Source organism: Lepidochelys kempii, chromosome 27 (assembly GCF_965140285.1).
Source record: "Lepidochelys kempii isolate rLepKem1 chromosome 27, rLepKem1.hap1, whole genome shotgun sequence".
NCBI classification, from domain to species: domain Eukaryota; kingdom Metazoa; phylum Chordata; order Testudines; family Cheloniidae; genus Lepidochelys; species Lepidochelys kempii.
In genome coordinates, this window is record NC_136406.1 from 12,837,490 (window position 1) to 12,855,755 (window position 18,266).

At 45.3% G+C, this 18,266-nt stretch overlaps 1 protein-coding gene across 2 annotated transcripts in view; it reads left to right on the forward strand.

The window, feature by feature from the left end:
• SKAP1 (src kinase associated phosphoprotein 1) overlaps positions 1 to 18,266 on the forward strand; it is a 227,144-nt gene that overhangs the window by 33,809 nt on the left and 175,069 nt on the right. For both annotated transcript variants that reach the window (XM_073325920.1, XM_073325921.1), the window contains exon 4: positions 12,093 to 12,209. In XM_073325920.1, the coding sequence (XP_073182021.1) occupies positions 12,093 to 12,209 (117 nt within the window). The remainder of the gene's footprint in view (positions 1 to 12,092; positions 12,210 to 18,266) is intronic.

The window sequence follows — 18,266 nt, forward strand, 5'->3', positions numbered from 1 at the left end:
TATAAATACTACGTGATCTGAACCATACGTTACCACACATACATTTTAGAGGCATGCAACTACCTGTTGAAGAAAATAGACTGATGTGCTCGGAAAGGTTTCATATACAAGGGACCTCTTTTACTCAGGCATGCCTATGTTTAACCGGCCCTTCTGTGTGGTGCAGTTAAGCTGGCATAAGGTAGTCCATAAGGTATCAAGTGTTCAAAAATCACATACCAGGCCCCAACAAAATCATGAGACTTTAAAAAAAATATATATATATATAGGGTTTTATTTGACTTTTGTGTTTTTGAGCATGGGGTGCCCCCAGGTTTCTCCGTAACCATGAGAGCTAGAAGCTCTCTGTTGTCTTCTGTTTTTTAATGAAAACTCAATTTCTACTGCAATCACTGGATACCAGAAGCTGGGCCTCAAAGAACACCCCCAAAGATGGCAAGGCCGAGGAGTTTGACGATGGGCCTCTCAAAAGCGCTCCGTCTTGGCCAAAATTCTGCTATTGGGTGAAGTCCTAGGGTATATTTAGCTGTATGTGAGCTAGTTTAGCTTGCGTACCAGAGCAGTGAAGTCACGGTAAGGCAGGCTTCAGTGTGAGCTGTACAAATCTGTCTGGAGCTTTGGGTAATCGCTCGGGTGGCTAGCCCATGCTGCCGTGGCTTCAGTGCTCCAGTACCCAAGCTGTCTTGATTAAAGCTAGTTTGGGTGTTTTCTACGCAAGCTGCAACGCACTCCGTGATGATAGCATAGACCTACTCAATGATACAGCTCCCATCGACTGTAGTAGGAACAGAACGAGACCAATGAGGAGGGTTTTAAAAAAATCGCAACCCTCGTCTTTATGTCCTAACCAGGGTCCAAATCCCACCTAAGCTTTGCATCTGAATTTAGCACGTGAGTCCAAAGTGCTTCATTGACCACTCACTGGTGGCTGGTAGTCCAACTGCAGTGGAAAGGACTAGATTACAGGCTGTTTGGGGCAGGCACCCAATGGTGGGAGCTCAACACCCAATCGCCACCCCCCCCATCAGCTCCTCCCCCTCCCTCCAGTACCTCCTGCCTACCAGTGGGACCTGCCAATCAGCACCTCCCCCCCAACACCTCCTGCCTGCTGTGGATCAGCTGTTTAGCAGTGTGCAGGAGGTGCTGGGGGGAAGGGGGAGGAGTGAGGGCAGGGGCAGGAATGGACGGGGTGGGGGTGGGAAGAGGAGGGATGGGGGCAGGACCTAGGGTGGAGCAGTGGTGGAGCATCCCCTGGGAAAGGACAAAGTCGGCGCCTCTGGCATGGACTGTCTATTTTGTTGTTGCTCTCTGGTTTGTACAGCACCAGGCACAACAGGATCCTGCTCTATGCCTGGCTCTCCTGGTGCTACTGCAGGTCAAATCACAATGTCCAGTAGAGTTTGATGATAGTTTCCGCCCCATGTCTGTGTGATTCCTCTTTCTACGTATAGCCGGGCTTTTGGCTTTTTTTTTTTTTTTTTAATCCTCTCCATGTAGGAGATGGGGAAGGATTCATGACTGCTTAAAGAGCAGGGGATACGCGGGGAAACAGAAGACTTAAAAATGTCCATAAAAATGCTAAATATACAACAGTTTGGGGAATCGCAGTAAGTTCAATATGAACAAATCCTTTGGCTTTCACGGATCTATTCACGCCAGCCACTCAAATTGTTAGGGGAAGCTCTAAATTACCTGGCATGCAGCTTCAGAGGGACAGAGAGCCTTTTCAAATGAGCCCTCGGTGCATCTTCTGAACCTGTGTGTGTAATAGGAAGGCACTGCTGTTTTCCCTTTATAAATAAATATCAAGGATGACTGCAGTATGCGTAGATGAATATGTGGCCCAAGCACTATAGTGTGCTCTTGTTGAATAGAAGAGCACTGAAGGAATTGCCCCGCTGGGGGTGAAGACCACATAGATAATCACCTGAGCCTTTACCTACTACTATGTAAAAGCTGATGGAGTGAGAGTGCTTAGGACTTTGAAAGGGAACAACAAGGCTCTGAGCTAGTTCTTAACAAATTTCAGAGCTCTGCCTCCAGAAGATGGAGGAATTGTGTAACGTTGAGTCCCTGCCCCATGGAAGGTGAGAGGTTTTTCGCAGGAGTGGGTGGGTGAAATTCTGTGGCCTGCGTTGTGCAGGAGGTCAGACGAGATGATCATAATGGTCCCTTCTGACCTTAGTATCTATAAATTAATAGTAGGAAAACCAGGGCCCTTTATTCCCATAACCCTTGTGGCCCGTTTAGGAGTGGGCCAAGATGCAGAGTTTAAATCCTGAGTCCCAACATTTTCCAAGCTTCCGGGTGCTCAGATCTAGAGTTTTGGGTTTGACCCACTTCTAGCTCAAGCCAACTTGAAATTCTCAAAGGGACTGGGCATGTGTGCTCTGCTTCCCGGGGGAGATGTTTTTGTCTGGTCTCTCCCATGACCCCTGTTGCTTTATGTTTCTAGCCCATCCTGTTGAAGGCTAAGTTTGGTTCCACACTGAAAAGTGACTATGGAATAGTTTGTATTACTGTAGTACCTACAGATGACCTGACGCTAGGTGCTGTATGTACCCATAGTATGACACCTTATGTAACAAAGCTGATCCCGATATGTGTTCAGTCATACTTATCACTTTATTAAGGGATAGGTTGGTTTTGATTCCTGGAAGCCTTGCCAAGCCAACACCGTATGGGAGAGCAAACTGGATTCTCTTCCTTATGCGTTATCTGAATTGTTTACTAAGTTCTGATTGGAGAGCCAGTTAATGCCAGAGCAAACCCTTTTAAGCCAAGAAGGTGTCTGCTAAGGGCAAAACACTGACAACGGGGGCATTGCATGGATGTAACTCAAGGCATACTTTGGCCTGCAGAACCGTTGTTACTGAAGATGATGCGGAAGAAGGAAATAATGGAAATTTGTGACCGTAAACCTGGAGTCCCCTCCCAAAATCCCATTTTCACCCCCTTTCCCGTAGAACCCTCTTCCAAAAGACAAACCAAGCCAGCATCCATAGACGAGCTGCTTGTTGATGAGGTGTGGGAAGCCGTATGGGACCTGTTGACGGGTCAAGTGTGTCTCTAGTTTTGTGCTGGCTCTCAGAAGTGTCCCTTTCCAGAGGGATCCTTTTCATGCGCTGTCAGAATCACTGGCCTCCTACCCTTTCCAATCGGGGGAATCCAAATCCTCGAGTATGCGGGCATTCTGGGTAGCCATGAAGGGGCTAGTACTGGTTTGACTGGGCTCTTCTGTGAAGGTGGGGGCGAGTGCTGAATGCCAAATAGGTCATAGGCAGGTGGTGGCGAGTCAGTGAGCTAGAGGGGGAAGGAAAAACAGATGTAAGCAAGGTCTCATGAGCTGAATCTGAAAAATGCAGTTTGGTTCAAGGGAAGTGAACACAATCTGTGTACTGGGTCAGGAGTCAGGAGATTTGAGTTCTGTACCCGACTCTCCTGCTGCCTCAGGATACCTCTACGCTGCAATAAAAGACCCGTGGCCAGCCCGGTATCAGGTGACTTGAGCTGCAGGCCTACGAAGTTGCAATGTAGATGTTCGGGCTTGGGCTGAAGCCTAGGCTCTGGGACCCTTCTCTCCCCCCGCCCTCCCATTCTCCCCCACCTTTTGCGGGGCCTCTGGGCTGCAGTGCAAACCCAAACATCTACACTGCAATTTGATAGCCCTGCAACCCAAGGCTTGGTGCCGGCTTTTTTTTATCGCAGTGTAGACATACCCCCTCCGTCTGACCTTGAGCAAGTCCCCCCACCCCCTCGTGCCTCAGTCTCCCTTCTGTAAAATGAGAATAATGCCTATTAAGGGTGTTGTGAGGCTTAATTTATTAGTGGATAGAAATATGAAATTATTAGAAGACCGTTTGAGCCATTTAGTTTGCCTCGAACTCTTTTTTTTGCCCTTCATTGGTGTCCTTAATGTGTCATAAACTGAAGAATAAAATCCCTTGGTTTTACTTGTTTATATCCCATGGGAATCTTCTGCTTTGCAGGGTTTCACGGTCTCTTAGCAGGGCTGATGTGAGCTTCCCCTGTCGGGCAGCTGTTCTGTGGAACTGCTACCCACTTGAGAGGCAGGGTATACACTGGCTTTAGGGGACGGTGTGAAAGGTTGCAAAACAGAAGAGCTCTGGGGAAGAAACTGCGGGAATGGGAAGATTAGGAGGAAGGCAGATTTGGGGAAAGAACAGGAGAGGGGAAACTGAGCCAGGAATTCAGCTGAGGAATGGAGTTGGAGGCGCAATCTGTGCTTGTGGAAAGATGAAGTATAGCTATTGAGGGTTGGGTTTTGTTTTTTTTTATTATAATGCCCTGAGACTTTTGGCCATATGGGCCCTATATCCTCTTGCTTCACCCCTATGTTTAGGAATGGACCAGCAGGAACATATCAGGACATTAATTTGGTTGGAACGAACCTTTTCCAGTTACAGAGCTGCCCTGGAGGTTTAGTTAATTAGCTTGGCAAACAAAGGCTGCAGTTACAAATTTCTTGTCTTCTTTTTTTTTTTGTATTGAAAACAAGAAATACCCCAAACAAATATGGAAAGGTTGATTTTGAGCATCCGTTAAGGTGACCAGATGTCCTGATTTTATAGGAACAGTCCTGATACTTGGGGCTTTGTCTTATATAGGCGCCTATTACCCCCCACCCCCGTCCCGATTTTTCACACTTGCTGTCTGGTCACCCTAGGTCCCTGCAGCAAGATTAAACTTCTTAATGCTATTACGTGCAGGGGCAGTAGGGGATGAGGTCTGGCCTATGCTAAAAAGTTCAGCCAACCCAGCTTTGTCACTCAGACATGTGTGAAAAATCCACACCCCTGAGCAGTGTTGTTAAACCAAGGTGGATTATCTACACTGATGGGAGAACCCCTCCTATCGGTGAAGGTAGTATCTACACTGAAGTGCTTTAGCGGTGTGGTTTAGCCATGCCACTGTAGCATTTTAAGTGTACACAAGACCTGAGGGAGATCATGTGGGAAACCGGAAAGAGAAGACCTGACAAATCGATAACTTCCAGGTTTTAGCATTCGGTTTTATTTAGTCATCAAGCGTGTGTCTTGGCCATGTGACAGAGGGAATTTTAACCCCCGCTGTTCTGAGCATTGTCATTGAATTTTGCCCACATTCCGCTCTTTCAGATGGCAACACTAGAATAGCTTTTGATCCAGTAACTATCCAGACCCTCTGATTTGGATGTGTTGGCAGATAACAGAGGTGGATTTTGTATCCCATATGCAGGGCTGGTATTTCCTCCTCGGAGGGCTACAGTTTGCTTTATGAAGTGTGCCCAATCGCTGTTTGACTTTAAAAGAAAGCAACAAACTTCCTGGCATTCATAATCGGGCTCTGAAGGGGTTAAAATCTTGTCCACTGTCTTCCACTCCCCCTCCCCTCCGCCCCCATTATTGGTTCCTTTTTTGCTACCTAAAATGATGCTGCACGCTGCAGCTCACCCTACTGGCCATACATAACCATTGCAGCACGGAAGAACCTAGTCTAGAAGAGAGAACTTTTTTTTAATTGGCTAGCACTTAACAGTCTGCAAATCAGTCATGGAAGAGTTACCTCTTGCCTCATGAATATTCAACAGGGCTGCCCTCCAGTTACAGAATTCCCAGGCATCGTAGCAATGAACATTCTGGAAAATAATAAGTCCGAAGTTTGTGTTTTTTCCACTTTCTGGATGTTTTAAACGTTAATGGCATTTTAGTAGCCCATTAATTTGCTTTTACTACATGTGATTAGCAACCTGGGTACCGACTGAACAGAATTAGTCTTGGATTGAATATGCTTCTGGCCCGCCAAATCCTGTGTGAGGGATGTCTTAAGTTGCATTTGACTTTAATACAGGGAGGCGCTACTGTCCAGTCAGTAGGGTGAGATATATGGGTTCTAGTCCGCCACTGGCTCAACTGCGTTGCCCTGAGTAAGTTATTTAACGGTCTGCCTCATCTTCTCTGCTATCTGGGAAATGAGAATATTTATAAAGCTGGATGAAGTGTTTGAGATTGAGATCAGAAGTCCTAATTATTAGAATTTAATTAAATCCTTAAATAGCTCTGTCATTGGTAGGGCCGGAGAAAAGAGGAGCATTTATAAGGGACCTACAGAGTAATCTACAATAGACAAAGAAGTGGCAAGGGCCAAATTTGCAGGTAGATGTAACATAACTTTCAATTTTTATGTCGCGTGCCTAGAAATGCTTGTGAATAGAGGTGTAAAACAGCATTGTGGATCTCAGCAGTAAAAAAAAAACAAAAAACCCCACACCAGACTTCCACTACTCACACGTTAATCAGAAGAGCTAATCACGCAAGTCCAAAAGGGTATTTAGGAGCTGACGAAGCCTCTAAGATGATGAGTAGGAAACGTCATACATTTTCTAGTACATAAGTGTGTTCAAAAAGGTATATAATTTATAATGGCAATGTCAACTGAGCCTAAGCTTCAGCATTGCAAATGCGAAGCTATAATATATTGACATGTGAATAACATTTACATGTGTGGGTGCGTCTGTGCTGATGTATTTCCACGTGATACTCCATAATTTAGGGGAGTGATTGTAATAAGGGATATTAAGCCATAGTATTGATATTTCCACAGCTCTGCTCTGGGAAGTGCATTACTGCTAAATTAGTCCCTGAAAATCTGGAGATATTAACACTGTCGAGCATGAAAGGCAGATGGGATTTGGATCAGAGACCTTTATTTGTAGTGTGATCCTGAGGACTCATTAGTTTTAAAGCAGGAATTTTGTTTCCTACAGGCACTTGAATATTAACTGGAGTCAGGCATTTTTACTTCCTCTGGCGTGTGCTAGTCCATCATAAAAGCATAAACAGAATTTGGTTAGTGTTGATTTTCTTCTCTCCTAAAAAGACACTTAATGAAACTCCAGGTACGCGGATAAAGACCTTCACCGAAGGGGAAACCAGCTTTAATCGGAACTCGCTTACCAATCTACTGTAGATCTGAATGCGTTTTTCACTGTGAAACCCTTTCACGCCTTTAGAAGATAAATCAGCCTGGTCCTCTTCCCGCACGTGCCAAAAGGCATCAGCTTGGCTTTTTATACCTCAGACAAGTATAGCTTTAAAAACTTCTCTCCCCGGTTCTGCTCTGTTTTTTCTTTCTCTTCACCTGGGCCCACACCAGCAAGGCCTTGAATCCCGAAGTCCGAACAGCAACACTCGGTGCTTTTAGTCTGTAGCTCTCAAAGCAGGGCAAGTCTCGCCCACGTTTTACAGATAGGGAAACTGAGCAACAGAGGTGCTTCCCCAGCAAGATGGAACAAAGCCGGGCTGAGAGCATAGGTCTCCTGGCTTCCAGTCCAGGGCCCCCTCATCCACTAGAGCACACAGTTTGCAGTGGGATGCCTGAATTGGTTGTGCTCCCGTGCAAGTAGAGGTTATACGTGGGACCCAGGAAAGCAAAGTACCAGGCGTGCGCTGAAGTCTTATGCTTGTTTACTCTTTGGCTGGGGAAACAATAGCTTTGGTGCATTCCCCAATGAGGTGGCTAGCTAGACGCTTCTTGTAGGCCTCCGTCCTGCTCCCAGGCAGCGATGATATGGTGGCTGCATGGCAGCATTTTATTAACACTGTGCTGGGCCCCTCCACGGTCCCTGCTCATTGTTGTTTCTATTTTGCACATGTTCACTTAGTACTTTCGGTCCCCGCGCCATGCGGGCTCAAGCCCCAGGGCGTACGATCATGCATGTCTCTTTCAGGGCCTGTCCTAATACGACCAGTTAAAAACCTATCGACCTTCATTCACACTGAGCCCGGAGGGTCTGCCAGATACTGTGTCTCAGTAAATGCCAGGTCTAGGTGAGGGCCGCCTGCTGTCCAGTGCGGACTCGACATAATTGATAGCAACCCAAACTGACACATGCTTCTATCTGGGGCCTCCACAATTCAAGCTTGCCAGCACCGTTCGCTCTCCCGCCAGTGATGCTACAAGTTGCCGGAGAGAGGATCTTTCCCCACTGCGGTCTGCTTAGAATCAATATGCACAAAGAACGATCTCTCCATTAATCACCCATCACACCTTTGGGCCTCTCTTTGTGTTGCTGCAGAAGACACAGCAGCTGTGTAAAATGTAAGCCAGCTAATCGCTGGTGCAATTTGTTCCTTTTCTCCCCCCCACCCTCCCAATAAGAATCGGAGGCAAGGTACAGTATTTAGTATATTCAGCGCAGCCAAATGCTGCACCATGGGACCTGCTGCAGGAAACGACAGCCCACAGTGTCCCTATTGTTCTTTCCCTCCGAGTCTGACTTACTTTGGTTCATGCTCCAAAGAGTGATAAGTTGGAGAATTTTACTGAGGGTTTGGGTAGAAAGATAGAGCAGCTCTGTGTCAGGTGCACGGTAATTATTTGCTGGGATTTCTGTGCTATTTGGTTTTTATTCCCTGTTTCTTCATTAAAGGCTAATGAGTTTTTTCTTCATTCAGGAACAATAGCTTGGCCCCTGACAAGTTTTAGGTGTTTTTTTTGTTTTGTTTTGTTTTTTTCCCCCCTGCTTGGACTCAACTAGCTGTTGCTGCTTCATAAACTCGACGGAGAAGTGAATTAAAGTGCAAGAACTTTACTCTCCTAATGCAAATCCAAACAGAAAGAGGGAAGTGGCTTACCCCCCACCCCCTCAAAGCAGTGATGTGTGTTTTGTCCTTTGAATCTCAACACAAGACGTTAAAATATTCTCAGAAACAAACTAGGAGACATTAACATGAAAGGCAAGCCTGGCTTTGCGTCTTTGTTGGCTGGTATTACGGTAACATCTAGCGATCAGCACCCCATTATGCCAGGCACTGTCCAGCTATATATCCAACTAAGCCCATACAGATTTGTGACTAGGTAATTGTGCGGTACGGCCCTGTTTGCACATGCATGTGAAAATCTGGTGTATATTCCTGTTTGTGAACGTAACAAGGAACGATGTGTATCTAGCAACACCCCCACTGTATGATCTCATAATACAACACACGTCTGTTAAACGTTATGCAAAAAACATGTCTTCCTGTGGCAGCCCCATAGCCTGATCTTGCAGCCCTTGTTCATGCAGGCAGTCCTTCCTTGTGCTGGTAGACCCCATCATTTATACGGGACTATCCCTGTGAGTAAGCATCAGGATTAAGCCCTTGTTTTTGGAAATGGCTTACTGCAGTGATGCATGGTACGTTCATTTCCAATGAACCTAGCTCACGCGGCTATGCTCCCTTTTGGTATTTGCAAACCGTAAACAGTTTGCTCGTTATCACCATGATGCTACACCTGTATCTCATTATAAGAGAACACCTGTTACCTTGGTGATTGTTTCAACAGCCTTTTTTTAAAAAATTAGAGTATTTCGGCTTGGTTGAAAGGAACCATTCTTTTAACAGATCTGTGGGCTTAACCGTAGTGGCATATTCACTGTGTCTCTGCAGCGATGTGAATCACCGGCTTTGTTCCACTGCAGTGTTTAGGAAGATTTCTTGTTAGAATAAACTCAGTGGTTGTGCTCTGCCTGGAACTACGTGATGTTGCTGCTCGGTAGCAATATTTAACCTGTTCTCTTTTAACGCTTGACTATCGGTAGTGCCTTCTTATCCCAGGGTTTCAAAGCATGGTACTAAAATGGGCAAGCGCGGGGGAGCTGAATGATAAAGTGACTTGCACAAGGTCATTCAACCGGTGGCATGTTAGAAAGAGAATCCAATCTCCTGCCTCTAACTGATAAACCACACTACCTCTGTTTAGTGTCTGGCCAGTATTTGGTATATGAGAGAGGTAAATAAACAGTCTACCAGTTTGTGTTCTGCGTCCTGCAACCTCTGTCATGCAGTTTCTCCCTGGTAGAGTATTACTGTCTCTGAGCCAATAAACACTGCAAATCCTAAAAGCAGGACAGCATCCTTGTGCAGTTGTGGGGTGGTTTTTGGTCCCTGTTTTGAATTCGCTCGCCACTTTCTGAGCATTGAAAACATGCAGATGTAGGACTGACAGAAGGTATGTCAGGAAGTAGGACTGGCCAAAGATGTAGCAACTGTATACTACTTTATAGCTCTTAATAGCAAATAGAAAAAGAGATGGGTTTGCCTAGATTTTTAAGGCGAGAAAGGACCCCTGTGATTGTCTAGTCTGACCTCCTGTATAGCGCAGGCCCTGAATTAAATCCTAGTGTGAACTAGATCATATCTCTTAGAAAAACATCCCCTCTTGATTTAAAAGTTGCCAGTGATGAAGACTGCACCGTGACCCTTGGTAAAATGTTCCAGTGGTTAATTTACTGCGCTGTTAAAAATTTACAGCTTATTTCCGGTCTGAATTTGTCTAGCTTCAACTTCCAGCCACTGCATCATCTTATGCCTTTGTCTGCTAGATTGAAAAGCCCGTTGTCAAATATTTGTTGATACTTAATGGACTGTGATCAAGTCACCCCTTAACATTCTCTGTGTTAAGCTAAATAGATTGAGCTTCTCAAGTCTAACACTGTGTAACATTCTTAACACTCAAGTTTTCTAATCATTCTTGTGGCTCTTGCCTGAACCCTCTAGTGGCTTGAGCTGAGGTCTGGGAGCCAGGAACTCCTGAGTTCTAATCCCACCTGTGATGCTTATGCCTTCTGACGTGGGGTCAAAGTTTCAAGAGTGCAATTTTTCAAGTGCCCAGCACCCACAATGGCAGCCAGGTGTTCCAAAGTGCTCAGCTCCCAGTGGGACACTCCTGGGTCAGATTTTCAAAAGAGCACAGAACCCAATAGGCTAAATTCTCTCTTGGGGGGAGGCGGGGAATTGGCCCCTTATTTTGGTGTTTGAAAGGGACCTGGGCACCCTTGAAGATCTGATTGTGAATGTGGGTGCTGAGCGCTTTGGAAAATTCTGACTTTAATTTCTCTGTGCCTCAGTTTCCCCATCTATGAACATGTGGGATGAGACCTGTGGGTGTTTGAGGATTATTGGAATACAAACTGCCATGTAAATGCTGAATATGATTTTATTTTTTTTCTTCAGCTGCTGATTTGTGCATGTGTGCACACCTCTCCTTCCCAAACCCCTCGATGCTGTTTCACTGCTTGGTTTAAAATCGCCGGGCACAAATCTCTCCATAGTTTGCTGAGATAAATGTACATGGTCTTGTTTTTTAACAATTTAGTGTTTTGAGTTCATATTAAAATCAGTTGAAAAACCCCTTCTCATTGTTTGGCGTGTGTTGAATGAATTGAGCAGCTGTCTTTTTGTCCTTTGTGTGTACACACACACTCTGTCTCTGTCTCTCTGTTTCCAGGACTCTTCAGCTTCTGTCTGTGGTTTTCAGCATCTTCCTTCTACAGAGGCCTGTTACAGCACCATCTATCTTACAGTTTTATACTGCCGCCCATCACCGTGGTATCTGAGAGCTCTCCATATAAAATCACCATCAGTAGCAAAGCCCCTAATGGACAATCCGCTTAGAATCTAATATACAAGCACTCTGTTGCACCCACACACAAATATTTTGCTTCAGTTCATTTGCATGTGGTATTCTGCCAGTTCTGGTAGTAGATCTATAATGTGTTTAATTTTTTTTTCTCGCACCTCTTTTTTGAGATTCAAAGTCTTCTATATAAGCATTAAAGGTCTAAACGTCCCTGTGAAGTAGGTGCTATAATCCTCATCTGTAAAATGGGGAAATTAAAGCACTGAAGGGGAACATTTACTTTTCCAAATGTGGTGTAATGAGGCCATAGCAGAGCTGGGGCTAGAAATCCAGTATTTTGACTCCCAGTCTTTAGCTACAAGACAGACCTTCCCTACCTACTGCTTCTACATTCTGCAGGTACCAAAGTGATAGGCATCCAATATGGATGCTTTTGGGGGCATGCATGCACCCAAACACAGTCCCCATAAATGTTGTCATGCATCAACCAGAGGACGTAACTCTTTGTTCCCACAGTCTGATCTGGCGTCTTCTGAAGTCCTTTGGAATTTGGCAGTGGCCGGAAGATAGTTGGGAGCAGCAGGGGATAATTTCCAGCATAGGCCATAGGAGCTGGGGTGAGGCTAGGAGTGTGTGTTGCTTTCTACTAAAATCAGTTCACTTCTTCCCCTCTTCTCTTCCCTTTCCAGGAGGGGATCAGGCTGATGCTTACTTCGGACAGGACAGCTTTGATGACAACCAGAGCTGGAGTTTCGTCCCTTCCACTGTGTCAGATGCATCACTTGCATCGGATTACCAGGATGACGGTAAGAGCGTCTCAATTTCCCGCAATCCTTTGTTGTGTAGTGTTTGGAGGGATAGCCTGAATCTGGTATATTTTCCACCCTCTTCCCTCTTTAACTTTATATGCTGTCATTGTTGATGGGTATTCTCTCTCTGTTGAGGACTAGCTGCTTTATCAACCAGGGTAAGTTGTACTGAATACATTTGGTACCTTTCTAAAATGAAAGGGACAAATCAACACACCAGTTGCATGAGTATAAACCAAACGGTTTCTGTTGTGCTCCAGACTTCAAGTGGCGAAGCAGAGCAGAACGTGACCCAGTGGCCTATGGATTTCAAAAGTTGGAGTGATTTTGGGTGCCTCATCTTTTTTTGGTTGCCCAATTTGAGACATCTTAACGGGCCCTGAGCTTGCGAAAGCGCTGAGCACCTGCCTTCTGAAAATCAGGCCCCATTGCGTGTCTCCGTTTGGGCATCCACACTCACTACTCATGTTTGAAAATCTTGGGCACCCTCTTCAGGGAAATGCAGAGATGCTTCAGGCTGATCTTTTGGGGATGAGCTGTAATGCAGAGGCTGAGCACGCATTCCTTTGAGACCCTACAGAAGCAGTGCTAGAACATTACTCTTTGCACAGGAGCATCCCCCGTGTAAAAGTTTCAGTAACACTTGTCTCCGCTTGCAAGTGGGCGGCTTAGCCGTGAGAAACGCGTGACGTGCCATTGAACTCAAAGCACTGTACAGTATAGCTCACTCTAGTCTAACTTCCTTGTCCGTAGACATCCCTGGTGTAATCTCACTGAAGGCTGATTGATTTTTGGTCTCCTGATACTCTGCTTCCAGATCTTTCATTTCCTCCTCTTCCTTAAACTCCCTCATTTTTTCCCTCACCCTCTTAAGTTTCTCCTTCCTGCTTAATTTTCCAGGGCTTCATTCCCATCTGCCCACATACCTCCTGATTTTCCATTCCCGGCTCCTCCACCTTCCTGCGCATCATAAGATAATGGATCGTTTTTTATTTGGGGTGAGCTCATAAGCACGGATAACATCTGTGGCATTAGCCTCGTTGTGCAATGTGGGATGCTATGCATATCTGCAGTTTCTACTGGCCTGGGCCATAAAATGAATGGGTTTGTTACATGGACTGGAGACCGGATTGGTTCAGTCACTCACCAATAATTGTAGAGGATCACCATCATGAGTAATAGACATGGAGTTTAGGTTCTGTTCGTATCATGTGTGTGTGTTAAGAAACTCTACCTTTTAGATATAAAACACACCTATATACAGCATGGATGAAGAGGGATATGACCTAGATAATGGATACCAGACTAAATGGGCATCGAAGGGTGTGAAGACCTGGGCATAGCCTCCTGATGACGAGAGCGATCTCTTTATGAAATCTGTGGTTTCTCCAGGCACATTTATTAAGCGTTCACAAACAGGGGAGGGTGGGGAGGAGAGGGTTGCTTTGCTAACTTTGAGGGGTGATTTTGGGCAGCCCTAAAGGGCCTGATTTGAAATAACTCTCCCAAGGTATTTAAAGATTTGCCACCTCTGGAACTTTCAGATGCTTGAAGATTTCAGACTTAGCGCAGAGATGCCCACGTGGAGAATTGGCAAGAGAATTATTATTATTATTTTTATTTTTTTATGCTGGCATTGAGACCAAACTAACCGCTGCTCCATTAGAACGAGTTACCCGTTCTTGGACTTCCTGTGTAGCTGGGCAGTAAGAGCAACAGCAGGTCTATATTTTTGGATAAGAAATTGAGTGGTGTTTGTTTCATCCTCCGACATGAACGATTGGATCTAGACCCTCGCCTGTGAATTGTTGGTGACCTCAGCAAATAGGGGAGCGGACCCCCCTCTCCCCATGATGTTTGATCCATGTCCTGATCTGAGAGGGCTCAGGAAGGGCCCTGCTGCAATTGATTCTTCCAAACGTATCCAGGTGGGACAAATGGATGACTCACTCACTTGTCTGGGTAGCTGTATTTCTTGAGGAGTTGCCACAATGCGCCTTTGTTAATACCGTCGAAGGCTCTTGTTTTAGATCAGTAGCTTTGCATAGAGGTTGGCATTGTCCCACATGCCTCCTCCAGGATGTGGAGGAGAGCAAAAATGATGTTAGTGGGGCCACATCCTACTTTGAAACCACACTGGCTCCTGGGGACATACCTGATGTACCTAGCTGGAGCCAGTCAAGAGGGACTCCTGCCAGACCTTTACCAGGAATAGATACAAAGGAGATCCCTTGGTAACCTCTCTTGATATAGAGGGATAGTTGCAATTACTCAGCTTCCCAGCGGGATAACAGGGCTGCTTAAAGACTGTGGCTAAGTGTTACACTGCCATAGTGAAGATGTTTAGAGGTGGCATCTTTAAGGCCTGGTGAAGAGTCTCTGTGGATCTCTAGAGGTGGTGGTATTGCAACACCTCGGATTGCTTCTGTCTGGAGAGCGCGATGCTGCAGAGTGCTGGCTGGATTCAGGAAGCAACATAATCTGCTGCTTAGGGTGCTGGACTATGACCCAGGACACGGGGTTCCAGACCCACTTTGGACATGGATTTGCTCTGTGACTGTGGGCAAGTGGCTTCAGGTGAAATTTTCCAAAGTCCCCTTGGCTTTGAGTGAGACTCAAGAAGTCACGTTTGAAAATGGGATTTAGGCACTTTTGAAAATGCGACCCTTTACCTTTCCGTGCCCCTATTTGCCCTCTCACACCAGGTCTGTCTTGACTATTTAGACCATAAGTTCTCCAGGGCAGCAACTCTAGTTGCTGTACAAACACAGCGAACGTGAGGGGGCCCTATTCTCAATTGAGGCCTCTAGACTCCTGTCTATACTGCCTGCAGGAGCTAACCTCCCCATTCAGGTTGAGAAAATTTTGTACAAATAGCTGTGTAGACAGCACTTTGAAGTTGCAGCATAGGCTCTGAAGCCTGGAGGGGAGTGGGCTTCAAAGTGTGAGCTCCAGTCCGATCTATAGCTAGAGGGCTAGTACAAGCCTCACTAGCCCAAGCCTCTTGACCTGGGCTGAGAGGTTCGCTGCCACGGGCCCTAGATGCAACTGTAATACAAAGTCACTATAAACTACTTCTCGTCAAACACAGAGGGTGGGTGGTTCATACCTGGGGAATAGCTCACCCAACTTGGGCAACAAATGAGGTATGTCTACGCTGCGAGTGACGGTGTGATTGTAGCACCGGTAGGCATATCCCTGCTAGCTGTAATCTGGCTAACGTGGGCAACAAGGGTAGTGTAGACATGGCAGCATGGGGTACCAACCAAAGTACAATCCTGCAGGGGAGTTGGGTACATCCTTTGGTTGCTAGCCTGTGCCACCACGTCTGCCCTACTATTGGTGCCCATACTAGCTAGATTAAAGTTTATCGTGTAGACCTACCTCTGGGAGGCTCTGGACTGGCAGGTTCCAAGACCACCTTCATCTCTCTGGCTGTGCCACCATTCCATGACCTAGTCGCCACCATGCATCTTCTAGCCCCCTCTTGCAACAATTAGAGGAGGCGTTCACAGAAGCACAAACCCTGCATAGGCAACTAAAGACCACCTCATCCCTTCTTCTTGCATTTCCAGGCTTGCTAACTGGAGGCTATCAAGGCAGGAGGTTCTTCCTGCTTAGCGAAGGTGTTGGTGTGCTCTGCTTCCCAATCTAAAATGTGGAGAAGGGGGTGGGACGTGTGCCTCTGGCTGTTGGCTCTTGAGCTGTCTAGCCCCACTTGTACCAAACTTTCCAGTAAGCTGTGGAACCTTTAAACTTCTCTAGTCTCTAGAACATGGAGCGTGATAGGAGAAGCAATTCTGCAAGTTGGGGATGACTTTATGCAATGAGCCACGACAGTGTTGTTTTGGATCATCCCTAATGAGTGATTAAGAAGCTAATGTTTGTACAGTGCTTGGAGGCTGTGAAGCACTATATAAGTGCTAAGTACTATTATAATGATAAGTATTTCTGGGGAGACACTTTCCATATAATGTATTCTACTCCTATCACTTCACGATTTTTTTTTAACATGTTTTCTTTTCAGACTGGTAGTTCACTTCATTTGCCAGAGTCCAGCAATTTAATTTTAAGTTCAGTGTAAATTAAATAGATGCCAGAACTTGGAGGTATGCATTTGTCTCATTAATATTTTCTATTTATCTTGCTTTTCACCCTTCCATCTCACAGGTCTTTAAAATGGTGGGGGAAGCAGGTGTATCCTTGTTTTACAGATGGGGAAACTGAGGCCAGGGAAAGAAGTGAGTCAAAGTCAAACAGCGAGTCAGTGATGGAACTGGGGAAATAGATTTCAGCTTGACTTCTAGTCCCGTACTTTTATCCACCGGACTACAGTGCCTTTCATATCACGTCTGGTCTTGTTTTGACATTATGCTGAATATAAATGTCTTTATAGAATGTATATGTGTGTGTGTGTAATGGCAAAACATCTGATACATAAATTCCACATGTTGGGCAACTTCTCTGCTGCTATAAGTGATCGCAGCTCTCTTGACTTTAACTGAATTTAACCCATTTACACTAGCAGAGAAATATGGCCCAACAGATTTTACAAGTTGTTTCTCTTTATTCTAAATTATTTCCTTGTTTAAACACACAACTGGTTGGTTTTTAGTGGGGTTTTTTGCCTTTGAAACACAATCAAAACCCAACTCTTTTTTTTTTTAGTTCTGAGCTTCCTCTGCCTTTTTTTAACCAGCAACTTTAAAAATGGCTTTGATTTCGACAAACGCCGTTGGGCAGGCAACGTTATTCTTTAGTATGATCTGGGGGAATAAAATGCAAATGGACAACAACTGAGGGGTTTTTGTTTGTTTGTTTTTAAAAAGAGCATGAAAAGTATTGTGGAGATCCCTGCTACACACACCAAGTTTCTGCTTTTAGTCTGAAGCTCTGGTCCAGCAAATGAGATGTGTCCTATTTATAATCTTTTTTATGACAGTTGTGTCCAGAGGGTCCAGCTGTGATTAGGGTGCTGTACATTCACATAGCAGGTCGGTGGCAAAGCTGGTGAATAGACTCCGGGTCTCCTGACTCCCAAGCCAGTGCACTATCTCCTAGACCACAGATTTGTGTGGGTGGCCCCTTGGGCTTGCCTGGAGCCCATTGACTTCAGTGGAGTTCTGCCTGGGTGCGGGAGTCTGCCACTGCGAGCTTATTGCAGGGAATAGTCTAATTCAGACCATTGTATCTAGTCAAGAGTTCTAATTTTTTTTTCTTTTTTTTAAGTCTTGTAACTAGTTTCCTCAGTTTACAAACCAGTTTTTCTCTGGTGGCACTTTTGCAATCCCCTTGCCTACTGCAGGGAATTCCTTCTCTGATTTCCACTGCCTTGCAAGATATAAAATTGCAAGGAGTTTTGGGGGGGATAGGCAGCAATTTCTGCTTGTGAGTAGTCGTCCTCAGAAAGGAGACCCTGGAGAACGCTCCTTGGAATCCAGCGGAAAATTGCCCATTCTCTTTTAGAAGTTCATTGTCTCTTTTTGTTCAGTCACTGTAGGCCTTTTGATGGCCTTCTGCACACAGGTGAATTCCAGCCCCTGAATAATTCCTTTCATTTACATTGTTTCCTCTTTGAAGGTATTTTGAGACCCTGTGTGCTTGTCCCTGGAGTGTTTGCTGTTCTAATTTATGTACGTTTAGTTCCCTTAGCCATTTCTTGGGTGTCTCGTTTTCCAGTCCTTGCATCTGTTCTGTTTCCATATTTTCTATAGCTTTTTTTTATTATTAAAAAAATGTTTTCTGAACTGTGGAACCTTTCTGTGAAAGTGGGTTGACTTGTTTTAAAAACCCAGCATGTACGCAGATTTTAAGAGGCACATGGACATGTGTGTCTGGTATTTGGATAGGCATGCATCTTTTTTTTGACACATGTGGGCATACATATGTGTATTAATTGCTTAATGCATTGCCTTGTAGTTGACTATAAAGCAGCCCTTAACTGGGGGGTTTTGTGGATCACAAAAGAGATGAGAGTTCTGCAGCCCCCTCTTGTGGTGAAAGAAAATAACGTTGAGTGCGCATTTTGTGGTAGCTATTAAACTCAGAAATCGG